Source organism: Aphanomyces astaci (genome assembly GCF_000520075.1).
Source record: "Aphanomyces astaci strain APO3 unplaced genomic scaffold supercont1.4, whole genome shotgun sequence".
NCBI classification, from domain to species: Eukaryota; Oomycota; class Saprolegniomycetes; order Saprolegniales; family Verrucalvaceae; genus Aphanomyces; species Aphanomyces astaci.
The window spans coordinates 1,169,119-1,192,926 of record NW_009798267.1 but is presented as its reverse complement, the minus strand read 5'-3'; the positions used below and the strand labels follow the sequence as shown (position 1 = coordinate 1,192,926).

At 53.3% G+C, this 23,808-nt stretch overlaps 12 protein-coding genes across 20 annotated transcripts; 6 read left to right on the top strand and 6 right to left on the bottom strand.

Moving 5' to 3' along the window:
• Positions 1–115: 115 nt before the first annotated feature.
• Positions 116–2,174, top strand: H257_02561 (hypothetical protein). Of its 4 annotated transcripts, XM_009826253.1 has the most exons (7): positions 116–274; positions 323–664; positions 728–1,112; positions 1,166–1,360; positions 1,416–1,520; positions 1,587–1,895; positions 1,948–2,174. In XM_009826253.1, the coding sequence occupies exons 1-7, from the start codon at positions 194–196 to the stop codon at positions 2,043–2,045; spliced, it is 1,515 nt and encodes a 504-aa protein (XP_009824555.1). In that variant the 5' UTR covers positions 116–193; the 3' UTR covers positions 2,046–2,174. The 4 variants fall into 4 exon arrangements, with proteins under 4 accessions (XP_009824555.1, XP_009824552.1, XP_009824554.1 ...); XM_009826250.1 differs by having other exon boundaries at positions 1,587–2,174; XM_009826252.1 differs by having other exon boundaries at positions 1,416–1,895.
• A 669-nt stretch (positions 2,175–2,843) lies between these two features.
• On the top strand, positions 2,844–4,809 carry H257_02560 (hypothetical protein). Its single transcript, XM_009826249.1, has 9 exons — positions 2,844–3,006; positions 3,059–3,136; positions 3,191–3,252; positions 3,302–3,506; positions 3,607–3,681; positions 3,740–3,861; positions 3,909–4,112; positions 4,163–4,227; positions 4,294–4,809. Exons 1-9 carry the CDS (start codon positions 2,871–2,873, stop codon positions 4,400–4,402), a joined length of 1,056 nt encoding a protein of 351 aa, XP_009824551.1. The 5' UTR covers positions 2,844–2,870; the 3' UTR covers positions 4,403–4,809.
• Positions 4,242–5,886, bottom strand: H257_02559 (hypothetical protein). Of its 5 annotated transcripts, XM_009826248.1 has the most exons (6): positions 5,763–5,883; positions 5,411–5,711; positions 5,110–5,340; positions 4,847–5,028; positions 4,422–4,729; positions 4,295–4,377 (listed from the first exon to the last, which is right to left on the bottom strand). In XM_009826248.1, exons 1-5 carry the CDS (start codon positions 5,841–5,843, stop codon positions 4,490–4,492), a joined length of 1,035 nt encoding a protein of 344 aa, XP_009824550.1. In that variant the 5' UTR covers positions 5,844–5,883; the 3' UTR covers positions 4,295–4,377; positions 4,422–4,489. The 5 variants fall into 5 exon arrangements, with proteins under 5 accessions (XP_009824546.1, XP_009824549.1, XP_009824550.1 ...); XM_009826244.1 differs by having other exon boundaries at positions 4,242–4,729; positions 5,763–5,886; XM_009826246.1 differs by having other exon boundaries at positions 5,411–5,883.
• A 256-nt stretch (positions 5,887–6,142) lies between these two features.
• H257_02558 (hypothetical protein) lies at positions 6,143–6,463 on the bottom strand (the record flags this gene model as incomplete). The annotated part of the gene is made up of 1 exon (XM_009826243.1): positions 6,143–6,463. One exon carries the CDS (start codon positions 6,461–6,463, stop codon positions 6,143–6,145), a length of 321 nt encoding a protein of 106 aa, XP_009824545.1.
• Positions 6,464–6,493: 30 nt separating this feature from the next.
• H257_02557 (hypothetical protein) lies at positions 6,494–8,115 on the bottom strand (the record flags this gene model as incomplete). Its single annotated transcript, XM_009826242.1, has 9 exons — positions 6,494–6,554; positions 6,607–6,719; positions 6,771–6,917; positions 6,975–7,092; positions 7,167–7,251; positions 7,306–7,500; positions 7,553–7,613; positions 7,661–7,959; positions 8,007–8,115. The coding sequence occupies 9 exons, from the start codon at positions 8,113–8,115 to the stop codon at positions 6,494–6,496; spliced, it is 1,188 nt and encodes a 395-aa protein (XP_009824544.1).
• A 114-nt stretch (positions 8,116–8,229) lies between these two features.
• H257_02556 (polyubiquitin) lies at positions 8,230–10,907 on the top strand. Its single transcript, XM_009826241.1, has one exon. It carries the CDS (start codon positions 8,246–8,248, stop codon positions 10,727–10,729), a length of 2,484 nt encoding a protein of 827 aa, XP_009824543.1. The 5' UTR covers positions 8,230–8,245; the 3' UTR covers positions 10,730–10,907.
• Positions 10,908–11,051: 144 nt separating this feature from the next.
• H257_02555 (hypothetical protein) lies at positions 11,052–11,797 on the top strand (the record flags this gene model as incomplete). The annotated part of the gene is made up of 4 exons (XM_009826240.1): positions 11,052–11,204; positions 11,267–11,305; positions 11,357–11,683; positions 11,756–11,797. 4 exons carry the CDS (start codon positions 11,052–11,054, stop codon positions 11,795–11,797), a joined length of 561 nt encoding a protein of 186 aa, XP_009824542.1.
• Positions 11,798–11,979: 182 nt separating this feature from the next.
• H257_02554 (hypothetical protein) lies at positions 11,980–12,628 on the bottom strand. Its single transcript, XM_009826239.1, has one exon. The coding sequence runs from the start codon at positions 12,615–12,617 to the stop codon at positions 12,078–12,080; it is 540 nt and encodes a 179-aa protein (XP_009824541.1). The 5' UTR covers positions 12,618–12,628; the 3' UTR covers positions 11,980–12,077.
• A 599-nt stretch (positions 12,629–13,227) lies between these two features.
• Positions 13,228–14,017, top strand: H257_02553 (hypothetical protein). Its single transcript, XM_009826238.1, has one exon. The coding sequence runs from the start codon at positions 13,293–13,295 to the stop codon at positions 13,941–13,943; it is 651 nt and encodes a 216-aa protein (XP_009824540.1). The 5' UTR covers positions 13,228–13,292; the 3' UTR covers positions 13,944–14,017.
• A 165-nt stretch (positions 14,018–14,182) lies between these two features.
• Positions 14,183–15,704, bottom strand: H257_02552. 2 transcript variants are annotated; one of them, XM_009826236.1, is made up of 3 exons: positions 14,675–15,704; positions 14,478–14,611; positions 14,183–14,427 (listed from the first exon to the last, which is right to left on the bottom strand). In XM_009826236.1, the coding sequence occupies exons 1-3, from the start codon at positions 15,682–15,684 to the stop codon at positions 14,369–14,371; spliced, it is 1,203 nt and encodes a 400-aa protein (XP_009824538.1). In that variant the 5' UTR covers positions 15,685–15,704; the 3' UTR covers positions 14,183–14,368. The 2 variants fall into 2 exon arrangements, with proteins under 2 accessions (XP_009824538.1, XP_009824539.1); XM_009826237.1 differs by having other exon boundaries at positions 14,217–14,421; positions 14,675–15,696.
• A 105-nt stretch (positions 15,705–15,809) lies between these two features.
• On the bottom strand, positions 15,810–19,076 carry H257_02551 (hypothetical protein; the record flags this gene model as incomplete). Its single annotated transcript, XM_009826235.1, has 7 exons — positions 15,810–16,139; positions 16,192–17,522; positions 17,581–17,912; positions 17,963–18,427; positions 18,493–18,660; positions 18,715–18,838; positions 18,885–19,076. 7 exons carry the CDS (start codon positions 19,074–19,076, stop codon positions 15,935–15,937), a joined length of 2,817 nt encoding a protein of 938 aa, XP_009824537.1. The 3' UTR covers positions 15,810–15,934.
• A 673-nt stretch (positions 19,077–19,749) lies between these two features.
• H257_02550 (hypothetical protein) lies at positions 19,750–22,941 on the top strand. Its single transcript, XM_009826234.1, has 3 exons — positions 19,750–21,558; positions 22,157–22,706; positions 22,771–22,941. Exons 1-3 carry the CDS (start codon positions 19,808–19,810, stop codon positions 22,846–22,848), a joined length of 2,379 nt encoding a protein of 792 aa, XP_009824536.1. The 5' UTR covers positions 19,750–19,807; the 3' UTR covers positions 22,849–22,941.
• The last annotated feature ends 867 nt before the right edge of the window (positions 22,942–23,808 follow it).

Sequence of the window (23,808 nt, the reverse complement as noted above, 5' to 3'; positions counted from 1 at the left end):
ACGCTACTAGCACACTGTAGAGTCGTTCGTTGTGTGTGATGGTGTTCATCTTGGAGGCAACTCCATCAGCATAGTTTTGGGTTCAAGGCCCTGTATGCCCATTCTTTTTTCCGTACCTTCGAAATTCCAACCGCCTGAAGTGGCGACGCTGTTATAAACTTCCACGTCAAGGTCACATTTGCGTTTGTCCACCATGGCGACTGACTCGTTGTTCTCGTACAAGTTTTCAGACTATGTGCAAGGGGCACAGTCCCAGCACGACGTCGCCGCCAAGGTATATACATACTTTGACGCCACAACACTTTACCCGAATGTGCTGCAGATATGCAAGCAACTGTCCCTCGACCCCAACATGACTGTACAAGCTCTCGTGGCGCAGCATTTGGAAGGGTTGGCCGTGCCCCCAAAGCAGGCCACCATTCCGACGCAAACCATTTCTCACGCCCAGTACTTGCAACGAGGCCATGTTGTTCATTCCATCGTCCACGAAATTGTCTCTCGGCACCTTCTTCACGACGCCAACCCGGTCGTGGATCTCTTCTCCATCGACGCATTCGTCGCGAGGGTGTCATCGTTGAAGGACGCGTTTCCACCTTCATGGCTGCATGCGCTGGCCATCAAGGCCAACCCCCTTTCTGGCATTTTGCTGGCCGCCAAGCCTTTGGTGTGTTGTTTCGATCGATTTCCACTCACAATTGCGTGGTTCTACATGTCAATTCTATATTAGGGCGTAGGGCTCGAGACAGCGTCGATCGCGGAAGCCACGCACGCGTTGAACCTCGGGTTCGCCCCTCGCTGTGTGATCGTCGACTCGCCCTGCAAAACCACCGACGATTTGAAGGCGTTGCTGCAACTCGGGTGCTACCTCAACCTAGACAACGTGGACGAAATCCACAAAGTCCACTCCCTTTTGGCCGGCACAGTCCCGGACGCCCTTCTTGGGCTGCGGATCAATCCTGTCGTGGGGGGTGGGGCCATTGCTGCCTCCAGCACCGCCACCGCGACGAGCAAATTTGGAGTGCCGTGGACGGCCGCCACAGATGCCGACTTGATAGCCCTGTATCGGGATCACGCTTGGCTGCAGGGCGTCCATGTACATGTGGGCTCTCAAGGCAAGAAACACACGTCCATGATGCAACAATGTTTTTCATTATGAAAGCGATAGGTTGTGCCCTGTCGCTTCTGGTGGCCGGTGCGCAGCGAGCGGTGGCGTTCGCCAAGCAGATCAACCAAGCGCTGGGGCGGCATCAAATTCAAGTGGTCGATATTGGAGGGGGGGTGCCCACAGTTTACAACGGGATGGCCGAAGAGGCCGTCGAGTTTGCAGACTACGCTGCTTTGCTCCAGGTGTCTGTTCCGGGTATGCAATCGCTTCAAAAAGGATATACATTTCAATTCACGACTGTTTGTTATAGAACTGTTTTCGGGCGAGTTCCGCGTCATGACGGAATTTGGGCGCAGTGTGTTTGCCAAAGCCGGAATTACACTCTCGCGTGTGGAGACGGTGAAACGCATGAACGGTAACACATTCATATATCGTGGCTGACGACGGTATGTATGGAGTGCATGTTTATGTACTCTCACAGGTCAAAATATTGCCGTGGTGCACTGTGGCGCCAACCAGTTCCTCCGCCCAGTGTACTTGCCCACGACGTGGCCGCATGTGTTTTCTGTGTTTGATGCCCACGGGGTTCTCAAAACAGGTAATTTGGTGCCACAGGACATTGCAGGTCCGCTTTGCTTTTCCGGCGACGTCCTTTCCCGCGATGTGCATTTGCCTCAAATCGAGGCGGGAGACTACTTGGTCATGCACGACACTGGCGCGTACAACATGGCCATGTATTCCAAGTTCAACAGCATTCAAGCGCCTGCTGTCTATGCCTATCGCAACCACGGTAAGCTGATGGAATCGGCTTTGACAACGCTCATAACGTCTGCATGCGCTAGGAAACAATGGGATTCAGTTGAGTCTGGTCCGCACGAGGGAAACGGTGGCGGAAACGCTGGCGTTCTGGGGGCCCACGGAGCCGCTGTCGTGGTCGTGACAAGAAGATATTTGTGCCCCTTCAAGATAACTTTTAGGGCTCCTCTGGATGCCACAAATTATGGCATAAAATGACGAAAATCTCCATAAAATGGTGAAATGACAAAGCCGCGAAGTTGTTTCGTCTGGATACCGCAAAATCCAAAGGAAATATTACAAAATTATAGCTAGAAAGTTCAAGAATTATGGCATAAAAAAATGGACCAAAATGGTCAATTTCTCATGCAAAGACAGTCAATGTGACCACTTCAGCATCAATGTTCTGTCAAAACGGCGCTTTTCGAAAACCGCAGCAACCACACAGCACACAGATGGGCCTTTGGACCATCACATTGGACGAGATCGTGCAGCAGTCCACCATACGCATCACGGGACATTCGAAACGTCTCCTCGAAGGCATCCTCGTTTCCTTGCAGTATTTCGGCAACCCACAACGCCCCCGACAAGATGGAGACCCGCTTTGACGTCTTCAAGAGGTAGGCGGAGTAGTGGTAGACCAGGTATGACATCAACATCATGCGACGTCGCTTGAGGTGCCGCCGACGAAGCAGGATCATCATGGTCGTGACAATCGTTTTGGCGCGCAAGTTTGAATCCGGATGAATCCAGACGGTTTCACCATCTCTTGTTTTTGTATTGCGTTTGTATATTCGACAAATTTTGTAAAATCTCATTTCGAGTTTTGGCATATTTTTATGGCGTGGTATCCAGAGGAGCCCTTAACAATTGATGTTTTCATATTTTCCATGCGAGTATAAACTTTGGACATATATGGATTGATACGGTATTTTTCAAAACCAACAAAACTCGACGTTGCAGTCAAAGGATGTGGCGAGGGTCCCGCCGCGGGGTTGCGGCGCTGGCACATGCCAAGAAGGAAAGCATGCATGTGGTGCAACGACGCTCCATCTCTCTAGACGCGATGCGATCATCCTTGGCGACTTTTCCGCACACAGTCATTGGTACGACGCACAACGCTAGAGCCCTTGGCACTACACATCTGTTGTTCTGTAGACGATCAGCTGGACATCAAGGCGCTCACGAACGTCAGCACGATTGTGTCTGCTTTCAAACCGTCGCCGCTTCCATCAGGTTTGTATCTGCAGTAGAAATCGTGCTTCAAGCTTATTCGTTGCATTGCTCCAGACGACAACTTCCTCCGCTGGGTCGATGAACGTGTGCCTGTGAGCGACAAGACCTTGACCAAGGTAATGCCACCCTAGCAAAGCACGAGTTGTCATGTTGTCACATGTGTAGGAAGAATTTGACGCCACGGTGGCCGATGCCATCGCGACCATCTCGACATTGGAAGCGTCTGCCTGGCACGACACCGCCATCAGCGAAATCGACGTGGCAGGTTCAGACGACAACTCGATTCAAAAGCGAGTGGCGTATTTGCTGCTCAAGTACAAGTGCAAGGATGCCGCGCGATACTTTGCCTTGTTGGACAAGGACAACCAAGGTACCTTTCCTATGCCATGCATTCATGCGGATGCAATGACGTGCAATCTATGTTGTGATTATACCTGACGATCTTGGCACTTCTTCGTCATCACGAATAGGCGTCGTTTCGTCTGGAAAGTTACGGGACCTCCTTCTCGCGTATGCACAGGCGACGCCCGACGACTGGCTCGCTCGTACGAACCATGTTGATATATCTCGACGTATTTCATTCGTGATGATCGTTTGCACCAGACAACTTCAACGTGCTGGACACGAACGGCGACGGACTCGTGTCGGAAGCGGAGATGCACCAGCTTCTGCTCAACATCCTTGGCGTGTACAAGAGTGTGCTCAAAGATCTACTCGAGCACCACGTAAATCCCAACTCGTGTGGTGTACAATCCTTTTAAGTGCTTTGTAGACCAAACACTGGACAGCCAAGCACTCGAAGCAGCTGCCCAAGCTGCTCGTGGAGTTTGAGACAACCCTGAAAGTGTCCGAGAAGATTCGCTGCACGTGGCATTTTGCTGGCGTGCCACCCATCCCGGAAGAAGACAAGTTCAAGGATCCGCCGCCAGTGCCGCCGCGATTCACCATGTCCATCGACGAGCTGCGGACGTCGCTTGTACTGTGTTTATGCGAATCGGGTGATTTTGCTGATCGATTCGGTGGTAGGCCCAAGAATTTGAAGAGTTTCATTCCATGTTGCCACAGTACGCCCAGGCGGTCATGGATGGCCGGTACGTTCGTTCGCAGATTAACCTTGTCGTGCGTTCGTGATGTTGATATTCGTTGCGTGGTTGCAGGCGTGAGTTCTACGATGCCCGCAACTCGAAACGCACAAATTACTTGCGGGGCGTTAGCTTTGTCACATTTTGCGGCGTCGTCGACTACTTGATTACCATTTACGCGTAAATACTCGATTAATACCTACCTCCGTGTAATCGTCAACTTGTAATCCTTTCGCCCGCTTAACGTTGCTGCATGTCTGTCGCCATTGAGCTACACCACGTCCACACGCTTGGTTTTCGCCACTGGGGTCGTCGTAGTTGATATGGGCGCAGTGGTGGACGCCAGCACTGCTCGCAACGCCAATTCTAACGCTCCTGCTAGCGCGTCTAGCCGCAGGCTGGTCGTGGTTTCTAATGTCTCGTGCGCATACTGGTGCTGCGTCCTCGACGTGTCGAGTGCCGCCGACAAACTCGCCACGCGGGACTCCAACGCGTGGTAATCTCTCGTTCCCTGACATCAATGTCAACTTGAACACAATGCAGCAAGGTACGCGGGGGATGATGATGCAGAGTGCATGATAGTCACAGTGTATCGCAGTCACTTTCACTTTCACGGAGTGTTTCGTACATGTTGCGCTTCGGTGGCCGCGCGGTCCATGTGTCGCTGCAACATTTGCCGCAGCGCCGCCACGTCACCAACTTGATCGCGCAACGAGATCAAGTCGTGAATCACCGAATGCACCAACGTATCGTGGCGAATTCTGGTCGTTTCCACCGAGTCCCATCTCCGGTCGTGCATCTCCCCTGCCTCTATCAACCCCTTGATCAAAGTATTCACGTCATCATGTGCGAGCTGGACATTCGTCATTGACGGCATGACTACTTAGTTACCTTGCAGCTGCATCTCCATCCACTTGGATTGGTGAGCTATGCGCGCCTCCACTTCAGCCAAAGCAGCCATGTGTTTGTCGTTCAAGCTGACCACCCTCGTAGCCAGTTGATCTACCGCTGCCAACCGACTCGAATGTTGGCTCATCTCTGCGTCCGTGCGATGCAAGTGCGCTTTGGTTTGGTGCAAAGTGTCTTTCAACCGATCCACTTCGTCGCCCAGCGCTTGGCAATCTAATCACCAAGTTGTATGTCGTGGAAACTGAAATGACGATGTTGGTGGCTACCCTTTGATCGAAACTACCTCGAATGTGGTGGGTGAATCGAAACAAGAGGCGCTCCACCGCGGCTGTAAGTTCCTCCACGCGGTTGATGCAGTCGACTTGCACGGCTTGCATCTCGTGCTGCAAGTTGGCGCGCATCACGCTCAAGTCATCCGTGAGGAGCTCGGCCAACTTGCCTAGCCCTTTTCGCGTCGACGTCGCCTGGGCATTCAGGTACTCCATTTCTGTCTGCGTTTCCGTCTCCAGCTGGAGGTGCCGGCACGATTCTTCTTTGAGACTTCGAACGAGCGACGCCAGGGTTTGAAATTCCATCCGCTCGACCTTTACCAATATAACTTCACACAGTTCGTTTGTCCACCATCATTTACGTACAGGGCACGCATTCACAGTCGCGCGAGAAGACACTGTATGACGAAGATGCGGTTCCTTCGACGTCGACGCTCGCTTGCGCATAGTGTTTGTGGTGGTTATAGCTGTAGCACGTAGAACTTATGCCTCCTCAAGGTCGAGAAAATTAATACTCTGAAACGCACGAAACTGACGTACATACCAAACTCAGTTACGTTTTATATGGAAGTGTCCTTTTGAGAATAATCGCCGAGTGTGACTTGACCGATGGTGGCAACGAATGCAGGCTCGAGGTGTCCGCTTTCCACGCCCCCGGACGAGGGGTCGAGAAGAACGATCCCATGTCGAGCATGAGTCGGTTTGCCAGCGCGCTGCTCCATCCTAACCGGAAGGGGGCGACGGGTTCAAGATGTGGTACCTGAACTACGACAACATGGGCAAGGCAGCGTTGGAGCTACTCGTTGTGATCGTACCCCCCCCCGCGGTACCAAGATGCAGATCATCAAAAAGCTTTGGGGAGCCCCGTGCTCAACAAACTGCAAATATTGGACGACAAGGTCGCCCCGTCGTGTCAAAGGAACCACCGACAATGGACGTAGTACCTTCGGAACCGTAGAATCGCAGCCGCCGGAGGAGCCTGTTCTTGAGCACCTGCGATCCAAGTTGGCCTTGGCGCCTCCACTGCAGAACAATGAAGAGGGCATACTGCACACACACCTTGGCATCCTCGAAACGAAGCAAGAACAAACCCTGACTCAAAACAAAGCCATCATAGCCACGTTGGGAAAGTTGCTGCAACTGCTGCGATCGACGTGACTACGTATTGCTAGCAAGTTAAACTAAATTCGCCAACGTAGTGACTGACTACGTAAGCCCAAGGCGCGCCAACACTTCGTCCGCAATCGCAAGCGACGACGTTAAGCCGGGGGATTCGATGCCGCAGCAATGCACCAGACCTGGCATGCCATGGTGGGAGGCGTCCTAGCGTCAAGATGTGCATGTTAGAGAAAGTGTGGGCTGGACGAAGCTTACAGCCAGCATAAAATCCAAGTCTGCGTCGTGGGGGCCGCCTAGTTTTGGGCGGATACCGCAGTAGTCGGGGACGAGGTCGTGGTGGGCCATCGCTGGCCAGTACGCGGCAATGCGAGAGGCAAATTCTTGCGCTTTCGAAGCATTGACCTAAGCACACAGAATCACAATCAGTCCAGAGCAATGGATTGTAACAGATCATCGTACAGTGTACTGCATTTCACCAGTCCAGTCCACGTCTGGTCCAAAGCGTACGTGGCCTGTCATGTCGAGGGTTGCATGGACTCCCAGTCCACCACTTTCTGGCACTGGGTAGATCAGATGGCTACCCCAGACAACCCATGACAATGATCCCGATGTTGTATTCGGTCTCGTGGTTGCAATGACGTGATTTCGTACCGAAAGGGCTTGACAGTGTTGGACAAGCGAAAGTAGTTGCCTTTGGCAAACATCGAAGGCGTAGGTACTGCAAACTGGATAGGGTCTACGAACGACAAGTTTGGTCACGGAACTTCAAACGAGGGATCGTGTTGCGTACAGGGGAACGAATTGGCAACGAATGGGGCGCCCAGCCCGGCGCAGTTGACCACAAAGTCACACGGCAGCTCGTGCAACGTAGCGCCGTCGTCGTCCATTTGATAGCGGAGAAGGAACTCGTTGGATGAAGCGTTCCAGTCGCCGCTGTCCACGGAGCAGTGGAACGCAAAGCTGGCGCCGTGCGCTTCGGCATCTCCTGCCATTGGATTGCATCACGTTTTGTAGTCAGGATTGAAGCAGCATGATACCTTGCAAAGCGAGCATGAATGCATGCGAGTCGACGATACCAGTGGACGGCGACAGCAGGCCCTACGTTGTTGATGACGATAGCTTGAAAACAAAGGGCATTGTTGTACCCCTTCACTGTGAACGTCAGGTTCCAACCTCGCCACTTGCGCTTTGGACATAATTTCAATGTCGTGCACGCCGTTGGCCTGCGCTTTTGCCTGAATTTGACGAAGAGTGTCCACTTGGTTTGATGAGGTGGCCACGACGAGCTTGCCGCATCGTTGGTGCGGGACGTGGAAGTCGCGGCAAAAGTCGTATAACAGATGCTTTCCTCGGACACATAGCGTAGCTTTGAGGCTGTTCTTTGGGTAGTAAATGCCGGCGTGAATCACCTCGCTGTTCCGGCTTGAGCATTCCAGTCCAATGGCTACAGTACGTTGATCTAATGCACAGTCGAGACATGGGGATAGCTACCTGCGTTTCGCTCGAGAACCACAACTTGTAGGCCGCGACGAGCTGCGTGTCTAGCAACTGCGAGACCGACGACGCCGCCGCCAACTACGGCCAACACCTTCCCTGACATGTCTGTACGTTCTATGATCCATTTCGTGAAGTTGGCGCGACACGGTATCCGGATTTTTCGTCGTCTCTGTAGTACTGTAGGAGTGTTGGTCCTTGGGATTTCAATGTGAAAGGCCAACAATTTGACGACCATGGCAGATGGAGGTCCCAACGAGTTGGCCGTGACGGCCGTGACCATCTACAACAACAAACGTGCGTTCGTGGAGAGAGAAAGCTTTGATTTCGGTGATGCCGAGAAGCAGTTCCGCATCGCTGTGCCTGCAAATCGACGCAGCGCCATTGTAGAGTCCATGACCGTTCGCTGCGACGGCGTTGCTGCGTCCGTGAGGTATGGCGGTGATCTCTTGGACAAATCTCCCGAAGTGTCAGTTCGTAAACGCGAGTTTATCGTGGGAGCGAGTGTCACACTGGGAGATTTCTTGGGTGGAAGCGGCGTCGGGGAGAGCGTATACGTACGAAGTTTGGCCGGCGTCGAGACGGTCGGCAAGATCTTGCTTGTGGAGAAGAAGCTCGTGGTAATTGGAACGACAACGGCAGGTCATGTGATCACGGATCACGAGTGGAGCACGCTACGACTGCTTACCCCCCACCACGACATCGTCGCTGTGGCCTTGTCACAAGTCGATGTCATCAAATTCGAAGATCCGGTGACTCAGGCGGCGCTAGTGTCTGCGTTGTCGTCGACTGCAGTGGCGTACATCCCGACCCCGTCTGTGCCGACAAGGGACGCCCACCTTGCTGACATCTTCGTGTCCACGACCCCCATCGCCACCGTATCGTCGCCGCCCTCTGGTCGTCCAACTTTGTCCGTGGCCTATGTAGACGTAGCCGACGCATACCAATTCCAATTTGTCATCGCGTTCAACTCGGATCGAGAGATGAAAACGCATGCGATCGCGTCCATCGCGACGGTGGAACTGCTTGCCCGCGTCCGCAACATTTCAAGCGATCCGTGGCACAACATCCGCTTGTCCCTTGTCGCAGACGACCTTCAAGTGGTCGCCATCAAGGACGATGTCAAGCCCCCCAAAGCGACGCCGTCAGCGTCTGCCCTTCCGGATACCGAGATCTTCATCAAGACGTTGACGGGCAAGACCATCACGTTGACCGTGAGGATGGGCGTGACCATATTCAAAGTGAAAACCCTCGTGCAAGACAAGGAGGGTATACCGCCAGACCAGCAGCGCTTGATTTTTGCTGGAAAACAGCTCGAAGATGACCGGACGTTGGCCGACTACAACATCCAATCCCACTCGACCCTGCATCTGGTGCTGCGGTTGCGCGGGTCGTCTGGAAGTGGCGATGTTGGAGGTGCGAAGCAACCACGTGACGGCTCGTACGAGCAACTAACAGAGTCGCAGCTCAAGTCATCAGTCGCGACCGAACACGTCGTGTTTGCCGTCCCGGGCACCGTGTCGCTGCGGGCTGGCGAGTCCGCCGTCGTGTCCGTTGCCAAGGCCGAGTGTCCGTGCGAGTACCAGTACGTGTTCGATCCCAAGGAGAGCGCTGTGAACGCTCTCGTGGGGGTCCGCCTCACCAACACGTCGTCACAGGTGTTTCCCCCGGGCATCGGCAACCTCGTCGAGAACGGCCGGCTCCAGGCCCAAGTGCCGCTCACCCCCATCGCCCCCGACGAGGACCTGGTACTACCCCTGGGGACCGACGCGTCCTTGTCGGTCTCCGCCACATGTCCGAAAGATCTGCAAGTCGCCACGATCGTGGCCACTCACCTCGAGCGACGACGACCAGCAGATGATGCAGCACCGAGTCTGAACTTGATTGTGGACCGAGAGGTGGCCCGGCACACTGTGTACACTGTCGCAAACGCCAGCCACGTCCCCAAGCGACTGGTTCTGTACCACTATGCCAGCGCCATCCACGGCGGGTACGTGATTCAAACGATGCATCATGTGGTCAAGAGTGTGGTGGGGTTTGCCGCGTACGAACTGCCGCTCGATCCAGGCCAAGAGCGTCAGTTCACCGTCGTGGAGACGGCCACGTACAGCCAAACGCTGCCCACCGAAGTTGAAGGAGGCGGCAGCTACCACAAAAAGAACAAGTTGCTTGTGCAGTTCTTGGAGAAACACGGGGCATCGCATGTCAGCTCGGCCGATCGCGCCGCCCTCGCCGCCGCCAACGTGACGCGGAAGACCACGCGGGTGTTGAAAACGCTGGCCAGTCGTCTGGAACAAAGCACCAGGAGCGTTGCTAGTACTAGTAGTACTAGTCACGTCGCTCCCGAGTCGGACGTTGCCAAGTGGACGCGCGTTCTATCCAATCACGACGACATTCTGCACGGGTTGCAGCGCCTGGTGTCGATTCATGACGACCTCGACAAGCGGCGGCATACCGTTGACCAGGAGCAGCTTGCGATGGACACGATTGTCCGAAACCAAGCCAGATTGCGCGAGAACATCGTCGCACTGGAAAAAGTCACGACCAAGCACGACCTCCTCACTCGGTACTTGAACGATTTCAACTCGGACGAAGACGCGCTGGCCGCGTCCCGACTGGCAACCAACCGCGCCGCCGACGACCAGCGCTCGCTGCAACGCGAAGGCGCCGCGTTAGTGCGCGACCTACTCGGTCGAGTCAAAGCGAGTCTGGCGCTGTGAGACCAGCGGAAACGACGACGTCGGCAGCATCGATAAACGCTCAGTCGATCGTTCAACTACTGCGACACTGTATCCGACGAATCACAGTGTCGTCCCAGAGGTTGCTCATATGGATCAAATAACCATGACCATATATAATCAAGAACGTCGTCGCATGAATGAAATTATTTTACGTCAGAGTTGGCTGTGAATATCCATCCGACTTGTCCAGCCGTTACACTGCACCGTTTCGGACTGTCGTACCGGTTACATTTCTGGTTTCGTCCAGTTGGCGTTGCCTTTATTGCACACGTCGAACATGTCAATTTCTAAATCAGCGTCCATGGTGCAGCAGCCCGTGGATCTGGACGATGGGGCCATCCCCTCAATCGCGCCAATACGACAGTCGCAAACGCTTACACGACAGAAGTCTGTCGCAGGACAACTGATGCATGTCCCGACCACGGCTCTTCGTGGCCCGTCGAGTTTCATGTCGGTGAATGCGCCCACCAAGTGGTGGAGAGAGTGGCTTTTCGTGCAATGTCTTGTTGGTCGAAGTCGAAACATGCCAAACGACGATGCACGTGTCGCCGAAAGGTAAGTTAGTCGATTTTCAATCTCAAATTGTTCCAACGTGTCAGTACATAGGCAACAGAGTGGCGGTCCCACTTCTGGCATGCCAGACAACCCAAACACCTTGGGCTGACGCGCACCAAACACGTGCACATCAAGCAAGTCGAAGGCAACCCCGTGCTGGAGAAGCTCTTGGACTTGAAAGTGAGCGTGGCGCAGATGTCGGCCAAAGTCGAGCTGCAGCGAGCGTCGCGTGAGTCTCTGCCGTCGCAAGATCAGCATCGTGACGACGACGCGTCACCCGGATCAAGACCTTGTGCAACCTCCGGCACGAAAGGAGGTGTTTTGTCGCGTTTGGCCCCGCGAGGCAGTGCATTTAGCTTTTCAGCGTGCTTTTCCAATGTACACGTACCCCACACAGCTCATCATACTTGCCAGTTCATCGAGCGTCGACGAATTCGTCGAACTTGACAGTCAAACGCACACTCGAACTCGAGCAACAAGTCGCCGCTTTGATGGACATGCAAGCGAAGACTAACGCCCAGAACGGTATGATAGCTAGTCTATAGATACGGTATCATAGCTACTAGTCTATAGATAGGCCAATGCTGCCGCCATGTACATGTCGTTTTGTCGGAAATGAGCTGTACCGGTAGAGCTAGGACCAATACTGATAGCTCCGTTTTCAACAACTATACTGTACTATTCCTGGGAACGTGACATTATAACCAAACCTACAACGCGACTACTCTGTACACCAACTCGTAACTACACATCGAGAGGTCGTGTGTGGACATTAGATCCACGAAGACTCGCCAGACACGCCGCGTCGCTTCTTGGCTGGCTTTGCGTCTGGATTAATAAACACGATCTTGCCGTTCGTGGTCGTTTGGGCTTTCCACAGGGACGGCCGCTCTATGCTACTGCGATCTGCATCTCTCGATCGTTTGTTGCCCAGAAGGTGCTTCAGCATGTCTTTCCAGTTGCGCTTGAGTGGCCCTGCCACGGCAGTGTCTCCCTGCTCGTCCACCATGGAGCATGCATGTCGACTCGACATGGGAGTCGCGTGGAATGTCCAGTCGCCCGATCCGCAATCGTCGGAACTGCTCATGGAACTCGACCGCCGACGATTGATAAACGACCGGGGGGCGCGGAGTGTTTCCACTTGGCGTTCGAGAAAGTCAATGCGGCGCTGGTACCGCGTCTGCATGTCGAGCTTGTCCTGCGCGAGTTGGGCGAGTTGGGCACGTAAGAGTTCGAGTTGGTGGTGGGGGTCTGTTGCGGCGGTATTCATTGATGAAGACGATGTTATTGTGGAGGTGGCGGGGCCAGACATCTTGATTTGTTCGTCGGAGGAAGGATTGGTGAATGGAGGCAAAGAGACAGCTACAGTACCATGAAACTGGATGAGATGCGTGTGCTCACGGTCCACATCAACTGACCATACTGCATCACTACTACGCCCGCCTGCGAGGCACCTGTAGAGCCCCCAGCAGGAACCTCGCCACCTGTGGACATTCATGCCAGCTAAACAGTGCGGCGCTGTTTTGCACGAAGGCCAAGGTGTATCAAGGGCCATGACATGACGATCTTGGACCAGCGCGTCGCCATGTGTGTGACAAGCCCGTTCGTTACATGCGTTACACGAGGTCATCAACAATTTAATAAACGGAAGTCGACTGACTTGATATTAGTATGCATTCGGTGCGGAAAGAATTAAATTCCACTTCAATCTGGCCACAGGTGGCGGATCAATGTAAAACCTGGAGAACTTGACTGTGAATACAAATATTCATATTAGCCACATGACAGGTGATTTTAGTGAAAATATTGGTTCGAATTTCGAAGTAATGTTATGACTGGGCTTTCGTGAAACCATTATTGGATCGAATTTGGAGTTTTCACAAATATTCGTCATAAATTAAAATGATTACGACAAATATTCTGCCCAATCCAAACTTACAGTTTAACTATGCAGAATTCCAACTGCACGATCATCTGAACAGTCGCCATGGCCGCCGCTGTGCACGCAAGACTTCAAAGCCAGGCGAAGAGCATCCTTCAATATTGGTTCGGCTCTACGTACCCCCAATCCATTGAGATGCGGCAGATGTGGTTCAAGAAGGATGCAGCGATAGACGACGCCATTCGCGACCAGTATGGCGCGTTGGTCTCGGATGTCCTTGCCGCGGATTCTGACGTTCTCTTCCGTCTATTGCGTGAGAACGAGGCGCAAGTCAAGCTCGCGGCAGTCCTCTGTCTCGACCAATTCACGCGAAACATCTATCGCGACCAGGCCACCGCCTTTCATGGAGACCGCCTGGCGCAAGCGTTCGTGGAGGAGACGGTGGGGTCCCCGGTCGCCATGCGCGAGATCAAGCAGCTTCATGCGCTCGAGCAAGGGTTCTTCTTCATGCCTCTCATGCACAGCGAAGACAAGCGCGTCCATGTGGTGGCAGAGCGCGTGTTCAACGACCTGTCGGCGGATTTCGCGGCGAATCCTGCGCTCAACGGCACGACTGCGTATTTTGCCAAGTTTGAGCACGACCACAAGGCCATCATCGATCGGTTTGGGCGATATCCCCACCGCAATGCCATTCTCGGTCGCGAGAGCACACCCGAAGAAATTGAGTTCTTGCGTCAACCCAATTCGAGCTTTTAGTAGTTGTTCAACGGAATATCATACTATTAATAGTATTAATAGCAGTTGTAAATATTAATAATCATTGTCCAATAATAACATGATCAATTCTGTTTCAGTAGGAATGAGGAGCCCACGGACGACGCGATGGTCACTGCAGTAGAGTCGTCCACAGACAGAATTGGATGGTAGCAACTTTTTTGGCCGCGATTCCAACTACTAGTAGTAGCATACTAGTAGTAACATACTATTAATAGTAGGCAGTAACTACGGGTTGTACCAGTATAAAATTGCCGAACATTTGAACATCAGATCTCCTTGGTGCTCTTGTGTACTACATATCCAACTTTAGATCCAGGATGCCTCTGCCGTCCACACGGCGTCCTCGTCGCCAAATCATTAGACAAGGCATGATGACTACGTAGTACAAAACTCATATTCAACCATCATTCTTCCGCTTCGAGCTTCTCTGTCGAGTGGTCGTCGATGCCTTGTTGTTCTAGTGCTAACCTTTCGATTGAATCGCATATCGTACAAGGAATAGTATAAACATACCTCGCTCGTGGGCACGGATGGCACTGGCGGCCACAAATTCTTCTTGGCTCGTGTCGGCTTGTTCCTGGAGCGTGTCCATCTCTTGGTTGAGCAGCGACGACAGCGGGAGGGACAAGAGGTAGTCAAAATCGCGTCTACACAAGCAACAATCAAATCATGATGGGAAACCATAGGAAAAAAACAAAACCCCGACGTACTCGTTGTCGACGAGGTCAAACCCGCGCTGCTTCATGTCCTTGACCACGTCCTTTCGATCCCGCCGTCCGAGCTTCAGCTTCCCGTCAGCGATCGCATTCACAAACAGCACTTGGTTCATCAGTTTGTTGTTGAGGGTTTCCATGACACAGAGGCAGTGGCTCTTGACGCAGTGGTTGCACGTGGGGCACTTGGGTTCGTCGTTGCACGAGCACCCGTCCGACTCGGCGGGGGGGCAGTCGCAGTGCCGGGCGATGCAGTTTTGGCACAGATCGCACTTCTTTCGGTGGCACACACACGTCTTGCGCTTCTTGGCCACGCTCGTGGGCAGCGCGGGGACGGGCGGTGGCAGCAGCGATTCTAGCTTGTCGTCGCCAGACACTGTCGATTCGTCGTCGTTGTCTTCGCCGCCGCCATCGGACAAGTCTGCGTTCTTCCCGTTGCATTTGCAATGACGCGAGAGGCAGTTGCGACATGTTTCGCACTTCTTGCGATGGCAAGTGCAGCCCCGGATCGAAGATGGAGCGAGGCGCTTGGTCGTGGCGCGCTTACGAGGCTTGGCGGCAGCCTCGACTTTAGTCACCGCAGCCAAAGGTTCTTCCTCTTTCGCGGGCTCGTCGTCACTTGATACCGCCTTGGCCCGCTTCGACCGACTGCCTTTTTTGCACGTGCAGTGTCGTTCCACGCAACTCAGACACGTGGTGCATTTCTTCTTGTGGCACTTGCATGATTTGTGAAGGACCGGAGATTGGAGTGCACGGAGGCGACCCACGGGGTCGGGGATGTCGGGGTTCGTCTTAAATGGCTGGGGGCCTTTCAGTGGCAACTCGGGGGCGAGCAACGCGTGCGCGAACGAGCCCGAACCCACCTGCCTCGAGGCGGTGGCGTCGGTGGAGATCAGGAGGTTAGTCTCCGTCAGGTATTTGCGCCAGTTGACCGCTGACGTCTCCGCGGCCACGTCCTTCACCGCGCCCCCCTCGTCGTCGGGGGCATCCTTCCGCTTCAAGCTCATCCTTCGACACAGTTCAAAAATGGGATTTGGACCGAAGTATTGTTTTGACCAATCACAGGCCTCGAATGGACCGACCTTTTGATTGGCTCCTCCTCCAGCCTTTCTTTTTCTCTGCCGCACTGTGGCGGCGCGCGGCCAACTGCAAGTGAGAAAGAACTCATGCTAACGTTAATGCGAAGGATACGTGTGCACTCCACGACTATTGTCCTCGCAAGTTGAAAGGACAAACAGTATAGTACATGGGATGTGCTTATGAAGGTCGAGATCGCCGTCGACTCGGTGCTTCATCCGGCATCGCCTTGTCGAGCAAGCGTTTTCGACTCGCGACGCCGCCGTTTCGACCTCGGCTTGCATTTTGCGGTGGTGGCAGCGGATCATTCGACAGGAATATCCTTGGCGACGGCGGTCGCAAGAATCTCGACACGGGCAGCGACAACAGGTAGTCAAAGTTGCCCCTACACTCGAAATCGTCATGTCAAATTTTGCATCCACATGGGCATTGCATACTCGTGTGTGTCAAACTTCTGGGCGTGCAGGTCGTCGTGGAGGTCCTGCGCAGTGCGACCGACGAGTTGCAGCGTGCTTTCTTGGACCGCTTGGACAAATCGCAGTTCGTTCTTCCTTCGAGCGAGGAGCGTCAGGGGCGGCGGCGCTGGAGATTGCGACGTCGGTCCGCATGTGCAGTGGGTGGCAAAGCAGTGCTGGCAGACGGGGCACTTGGGCACGCCGTCGCCACACCCGCACTTTGTCGCACACACGCAATGGGTTTTGATGCAGTACGTGCAGCTGGCGCATCGCTGGTACGCGGGTGGACATGCGCTGCATTTCTTGGACGAAGAAGACCCGCTGGGTGGTCTAGAGGTCGCCACTTGGTTGGATGGTTTCGCGGCCTTTCGTTGCGTTCTAGTCGGCAAAGGAATGGCCTGCGGCTCCGTCGTTGCAAACCAATCCACTTCGTCGTCGTCGCTGTCACTTAGTTCCACTAGTTTCATGGGGGGCTTAATGGAGGTCTTGACAGGAGTCTTGGCAACGCGGGGGCTTCGAGTAGGAGTTGGCTTGGCAATCTCCTTGGACAGTTTGCTTGGTTTGGCGGTGTTTGGTTTGGGTGGAAGGGCGACTGGCGGCGACGTCTCCCACAGATCAAAGTCGTCGTCATGTATTGACGGCTGCTTTGTCTGGCTCGTGGTGGGATGCGCTTTTGCGGGTGGGGGGATGGACGTTTTCTTGGGTTTCGGGGGCAACGCCACAGGTGGAGACGTCAGCCACGCGTCGAAGTCGTGGGGGGGTGCCTTGGACAGAGGAGGGGAAAACGTTCTATCTCGCGGTCGTTGGTTCTTGGGGGTGGTGGTCGCTTTGGACGCCTTGGCAGGTTTCTTGGCTGCACTGGGGGGCAAGTCTCGTGTTGGTTTTGTGTTACCTTTGGCCAACACAGCAGCGTCCTCATCCCACAGCGCTTCGTCGCTGTCGTCGCTGTCGTCCAGTTTGCAAGTGCAGGGCGCTGATGCCTTGCACTTTGAACAAGGTCGTTTGGGAATGCTAGGGGTGGCGGCGGTGGTGGTGGTGGTGGGGGTGGGGGGTGGTGTAAGAAACGAATGCTTTGGCACCCCCCGACGGCGATCGGCGCTGGGACGTGGCGCCGCTCCTGATGACAACTGACTACTCGACGATGATGCTGACGAGCTTGTGGCCGACGGAGTGTTCGTGGTCAGAGAATGGAGGAACTCGGTCGCGGACTTCAACGACATGCGGGGGGGGTCAAAGGGGGGTCGCTTCTCGGCGTTGGGGGCGGAAGCGGCAACATGGTTCATGGACACTTGTGCCAGTTGGGGGGTTGCTTCCTACAACGGTGGCAACAAAGATTGAGTGGAATTTGCGTCAAGTTGAGTTGTGAGGCACCTGTTTGAGCTTCAAGTGGGAGGCGACGGCGTCGAGGATGGGCTGGATGTTGTCGGCTGTGTGGCCTGTAAACCACCCACAGGGCAATTCGTCGTCGTGTGGTTGCGACATGGAACTTTCGTCGCCAGTCATGGCTCGAATGTGGGGCATCGCGAGGAAAAGTCCTAAGTTTTCCCATGGGGACATGGAGCGTTGCTTCTTGAGCCGTCGTGAGTACATGTGCATGGCGGGCCAGATCCAGTACTTGAGCACTTGGCGCAACGTTCCCGTGGCAGGTTGCGGCGATTTGAACTCTGCCATCGTCGACACAATCGGCCAGTCTGTGGTATAACCTACCCCGCCCCGTTATCACTCATGTCCATCAAAACAGAATGTACTATACTTGTGTTCGACACCAGCATGCTGTGGAACTGCAGCAGTTGAAATTGACTCTGCAACGTGAACCCGTGGAAAAAGTAGCCTGAATACACGACACATGTGGAGGCCGCCGCCGCCTGCTCGGGCACGTGCGACGCCCACAGCCACCCCGGCGGAATGAAGAGCGTGTCGTGAGGCGCGGCCATGTCCACGCGGTGGCAGCCGTGCATGCCATTCCCCATAAACAGCAGCGTGAATCGCGCTACGTGGTGCTTTTCGTTGGCGGCAAAGTGCGACAGGTTGACGGGCGACGGCGGGATCAGGTACACGGTTAGGGGGAGGCCGTCGCCGAGGGTGAGCCACGCCGACGTGCCCCACGGATTCATGCGGAAGTCCCGAAAGGACGCCGGACCTCGGACAGTCACAAACGTGTTGGGGTTGAGAGGTCCGGTAGGGTTGAGTTGGTGAAACCAGTCCAGGTCCCGCACCACTACAATCAACACAACATACGCTCAACGTGTACAGTACGTGGATCGCGGGTAGGAGTAAATGTACTTGGAGGGGCCTTGAACTGCCGCTCCAACGGCGTGTCTGCAATGGGAAACTCCACAAGGGACCGCCGGAACCGATCGCCTCGGCAGTGCAGCTCCAAGTCGTCCCCATTGCATGGTTGCAATGTGGTTGCGTTGGCTACGGCAACTTTGACGGCACTGTCGCCGCTGGCTACATATTGCGATATATAAGCCGCCGAGAATGGATTGTTTTTGATGAACATACCTACAAGGGACGGCACGTCTTTGGGGTTGATGCGGCCGTCGGGAATGAGCATGCCTGGAAGTTTACCATGTACGAAGATGGGGTCCCGGAACCCATTGCCTTGGACCATCGCCGACGTGATGACCTACCCGCTCGACATGAGCGCATGTCCATGTGAGGAAGCCGCTTACCTCTGGGGCGGCACATCGAATCGCCACGGTCGGAAATATTGCATTGCGCAAAAACAGGCGAAAGTCGTCTTGGGAGGTACCTAGTTTGACCACGGTAGCATACCACGCTGCGGTGTCGGCAGTCGACATCCCTGGCAATATATGCACCTTGGACGGAGGATCGATGTCTAGAGCACAGGTTGCATCGTGCATATGAATCAAAGCAATTTGGTGGACGGACGGACGGACGTACAGGTGGTTTCGTGGCCTTTCCTGACGCAGAGCGTACATGCATATTGGCATGTCCGGAGTGCCTCTGCTTCGAAGATGCCAGCACAACTGGCATGTAGGTACTGGTTGCAGAAAGAACACAAGATGTCAAAGCCCAAGTCTTCGCGTGGTTGCTCGCAGACTCGGCAACCATGCTGTGATCGCGTTGCCGTTGCCATGTCACCCAGCAATCTTGGTTAACTGGTCGAAACGTACCATGCGATTGGTTTAAATGACATCCAAATGTCCCATGATTGGTCGACTCATTCGTTTCGTGCGATTGGATTGGCTACAAAATTCCAGGAATCTCATGCTGCTGCACTCTCTTTTCAGTTACTCGGATGACAAGGATGGTACCACACAAGCATGTGAGGCGTAGCAAGTGATGGTGCATGTCGTCAAGACTCTGGCTACCGGTAGGCACTGGAATGCCGCAGGCAGGCTGTTCGGCAGGAACGACCCTAATTACTACTCCTTGGATATACCTAATTAGGATCAGTCTTGGTCATATAGTATATACTGTCCCAGCAACGAATAAGTTTACCAATAGACTGGATGTACCTAATTAGGATCATACTTGGTCAATGTATCCTGGCAACGAATTTAGATCGTTTCTGCATCTTCGCCCGAGAACACGAGGAAAACAGTTGTGAAACGCCCTCGCAACCATCGCCATGAACGATTCGTTACTCGATGAGCTGGAGAAGGCGGACGTCCATCGACACGACATGTATGACACTGATGCGGCGTACCAACCGTTGCTTGAAGAGCACAACGAAGCGACCACTGTGAACCCGATCAAGAACCAGCGATCGCGATCTGCCGAAGACGCTGAAGCGTTGTGGGCAGAGCTACACAGCCACCCTCCCCAAGAGCCTGCTCGTGAGTCTCCGTCTAGTGGGTTCAAGTTTCGGTCGCAACTGGCACAGCTAACGAGCAACATCCGCCCACCCACGACCGCACGTCAGTTCCGTGGCACGGGGCCACGAGGTAGTCCCAACAATCCCAACACTCGTGGAGGCTTCCCTCCATCTCCTTTGTCGACGACGTCCCACACGAACATCGACGTCCGTCGGCACCTGAAGCTGCCATCGCTCGCCGACATCAAGCACAACTGGCTCTTGACGTCGCGGGGCCGCCACGTTCCCGACGAGCATGGCTATGTGGAGAACGTGGACGCGTTCTTGATCGCGCTGTACAACTTTTACTACCACAACGGCATGTCGTGCTACGTAGGGAAGGAAGGCGTCCAGCTGCTGAACCTGCTCTTCACCGTGTGCCTGTCGTCGTTCGTGATGGGGTGCATCCAATGGAGCGAGCTCGCGTCGTGTCCGTCGAGTCCGAAGGGATGCAAGCGGCCGCTGTCGGACTTTGTGTCGTGGCGCTTCGAGGGCCACTTGACGTCCACGGTGGTGCTGTTTTACTTTGTGCTTTTCTTTGCATTTTGGGTCACACGGGTGCTGGCGTTCGTGTCGAATGCCCGGGACGCGTACGACATGCATGCGTTTGTGGTGGAGAAGCTGCACATCGACGCGCGCCAGATCCAGACCATGACGTGGAACGACGTGGTGGACCGTGTCATGGCGCTGCTGCCGCCCTCGCCAGCAGCCAACCATCCATCATCGAAACCCGCGCCGTTTCAATCGTCATATCAGCTTCAACTCGACCCAGCGCAGCTCGACACGCCGCTGGCCATCGCGCGCCGCATCATGCGCAAGGACAACTTTATGATTGCGTTTATGAACGCCCCCGTGTTCCAGAACACGGTGCCGTCGTGGCTGCCGCTGTCATCGCATGCAATCTTCAGCCGCAACATGGAGTTCAACCTACAGCTTTGCATCTTAGACCCGATGTTCGATGACACTACCTCGTCATCTGTCCTGTCGGCGGAAGACCTCAAGAAACGGCTGGTCACCGTGGGCATGGTCAACCTCTTCCTCACGCCGTTCCTGCTCCTCTTTCGGTCCATCCAGTTCTTTCTCCTCGGCGCCCAAGAGTGGTCGGTTAACCGCACGACGTACTTGAGCTCCCGTCGGTGGAGCCCCCTCGCCCTCTGGACCTTTCGCGAGTACAACGAGCTGCCGCATGTGTTTGACGCACGCATCCAAGCCGCGGCGCCGCTGGCCGAGGCGTACCTGGGCTTGTTTCCGTCGGGGCTGGTGTCCATCGTTGCGAGCGGCGTCGCGTTCTTGGCGGGGTCCATCATGGCGGTGCTCATCTTCGTGAGTCTCGTGGAAGAGTCGATCATCCTCGAGGTCGAAGTCGAAGGGCGCCAGCTGATCTGGTACTTTACGATTGCCAGCGGCGTGTTTGCCCTTGCCCGGAGCTTCCAGTCGACGTCGCGCTTTGTCGTGACCGAGTCGTGCGAAGACGCGATGACCTGCCTTGCCGCCGAAACCCACCACTTTCCGTCGGCGTGGAAGGGGTTCGTACATATATATATATATATATTTTAAAGTCAGTGTTATGATAGTGTCCATATACCCCGACGACTTTTGTGCTGAATCGCCAAATTCTGTTATTGTCCTTTTACCCAAAATGTGGACGTTTGTGCTGATCCGTGAAATCCATCGATCGAGTTTTTTGTACTGAAGTTTGTATGTAAAAAAATGCTTGTGGTGATTGGAATCACACTAATTGAAATCTTACACTAATTAGATGTTGATGATGGTTGCCTGCAATCTGATTGGCTAAATCCTTTTGACGATGATTCTTGTGTCCATTTCTTTGGTTGTGTCGATTCATTCTCCAGTTTTAGAATAAACACAACAATATTGTGCTTTCGAATGAAATTTCCTGTTGTGGTTTCTCGTTGGAATTTAAATCGATTTGATTGGCTACCTCAGATGAGCTCAAAATTATTAGCCAATCCAATCCCATTTCTCAATGAAATTCAACCAATCAGATCGATTGTGGATCGGTTTGGTCGGCGCGATTGATTCGATTGCACCCCCTCCCCAAATTTGTATATCAAATCGACAATATACCCATCATGATCATCTCGATTCTTACTGACATGTTAGACAAAGCCACACGTTTGCCACGCGCGATGCGTTGCTGGCGCTGTTTCCGTACAAGACGGTGCTGTTCCTGGAAGAATGCGTGTGTGTGATGCTCACGCCGTTCGTGTTGAGCGTGTCGTTGCCGAGCAACGCGGACGAAATCGTCGACTTTATCCAAGCGCACTCGGTGACAGTGCCGGGTGTGGGCACAGTGTGTCGATTTGCCGAGTTTGACTTTAAAGCGTACGGCGGCCAAGCCAAGATGGAGAGCTCGTTCCTGAACTTTAAGCGCCATCATCCGTCGTGGCATGGCCCGATTGAAGGCGAAGACTTGGTGCACAACGTGAGTCGATTTCGCGATAACGAGCTGGAAAGGTCGCTCCGGATGGGGGATTCGTTGATCGGGCCCGAGATGTATATGACGAGAACGATGCTGGGCGACAGCATGTTTCACAGCACCACGGGAGGAGGATTGATGTCGCAGTCACATCAACTGCTGCAATCGCAAGCGATTCACATGGCGTTGGGAGGTGGTGGCCCACATTCGAGCGAGTACTATTGGCTGCAAAAGGTATAACTATTTCTCCTCGTACTTGATATAAGACAGGTTGTGATTGATGAACTGCTTTGGATAGTACCACGACCGCCCGATGAACCATCCTTGTGGGCATGATGACATCAACGAAGACTTGGAAGAATCGCTTTCGGAATAGTATAAACACTATATATTACATCACAATCGAGTAGTTGGAAGGGTAGTCAGTAGTAATAACAGTTAACTAGTTAGTGCGTAAATTTATCACTTCATATTATAGTTGCGTGAAGAAAAACAACATCGCAGCAGAAGCATTCAATAGGGTCAAGGGGCTTACAGCAGGTTCATTCTTGTGCATATGTTGCCGACACTTGGCGTACATTAACAGTAAAGAAGTGTTGGGTCACCACTGCTACTACCGTCCGTATGGGCAAGGAGGTTAACTTTATTTGTCGGATTTTGCTCATTCTTGTTTTAATCTCTTCGTCTCGACACGTAAACCTACATGCCGGCTCCACAGCCCCAACGTCACAGTCCTGCTCAACCTACCAAGATGCAGGCGCAAACCTCATCTTAAAATAAAAGTAGTATGGGTGAAAACGATTAGAATGCGCTCTGCACATACTTTTTTGCGCACGTGAATCCTATTTGAATTTACTGTTATTAACAGCGAAAAGTATTATTATTAATACTGTACTATTAGTATGTTCACATCTGTATAGTACAGATTCACATTTGTCGAGAATAATTCCCTCATTAACTGTTAATGAGGGAATTGTACGAATTGTCGACAAAGAAATGCCATGCTGCTAGCAATCACTTCCTAGAATGTTTAACCATCTGTATCGATCAAGATACATCATACCAAATCTATGAATATAAATAAATTTATTTTATATAAATAATTGAAATTAAATTTTATAATTATTTATAAATAATGAAAAAATATCAAGAATTTCAGTGTATTTTTTATTTTTATAGTATCCTTATTTTTATGGATATATTTTTTACGTCATAGTTAATCTAGTACGGCTAAATCATAGTATCATTATACTGAATTATACAAGTGCTGTGAAGTCATATCTCGATCATGAACCCATTCGGTTTGGTATTTTGACCGTTTCATTTCTCCGTGTCA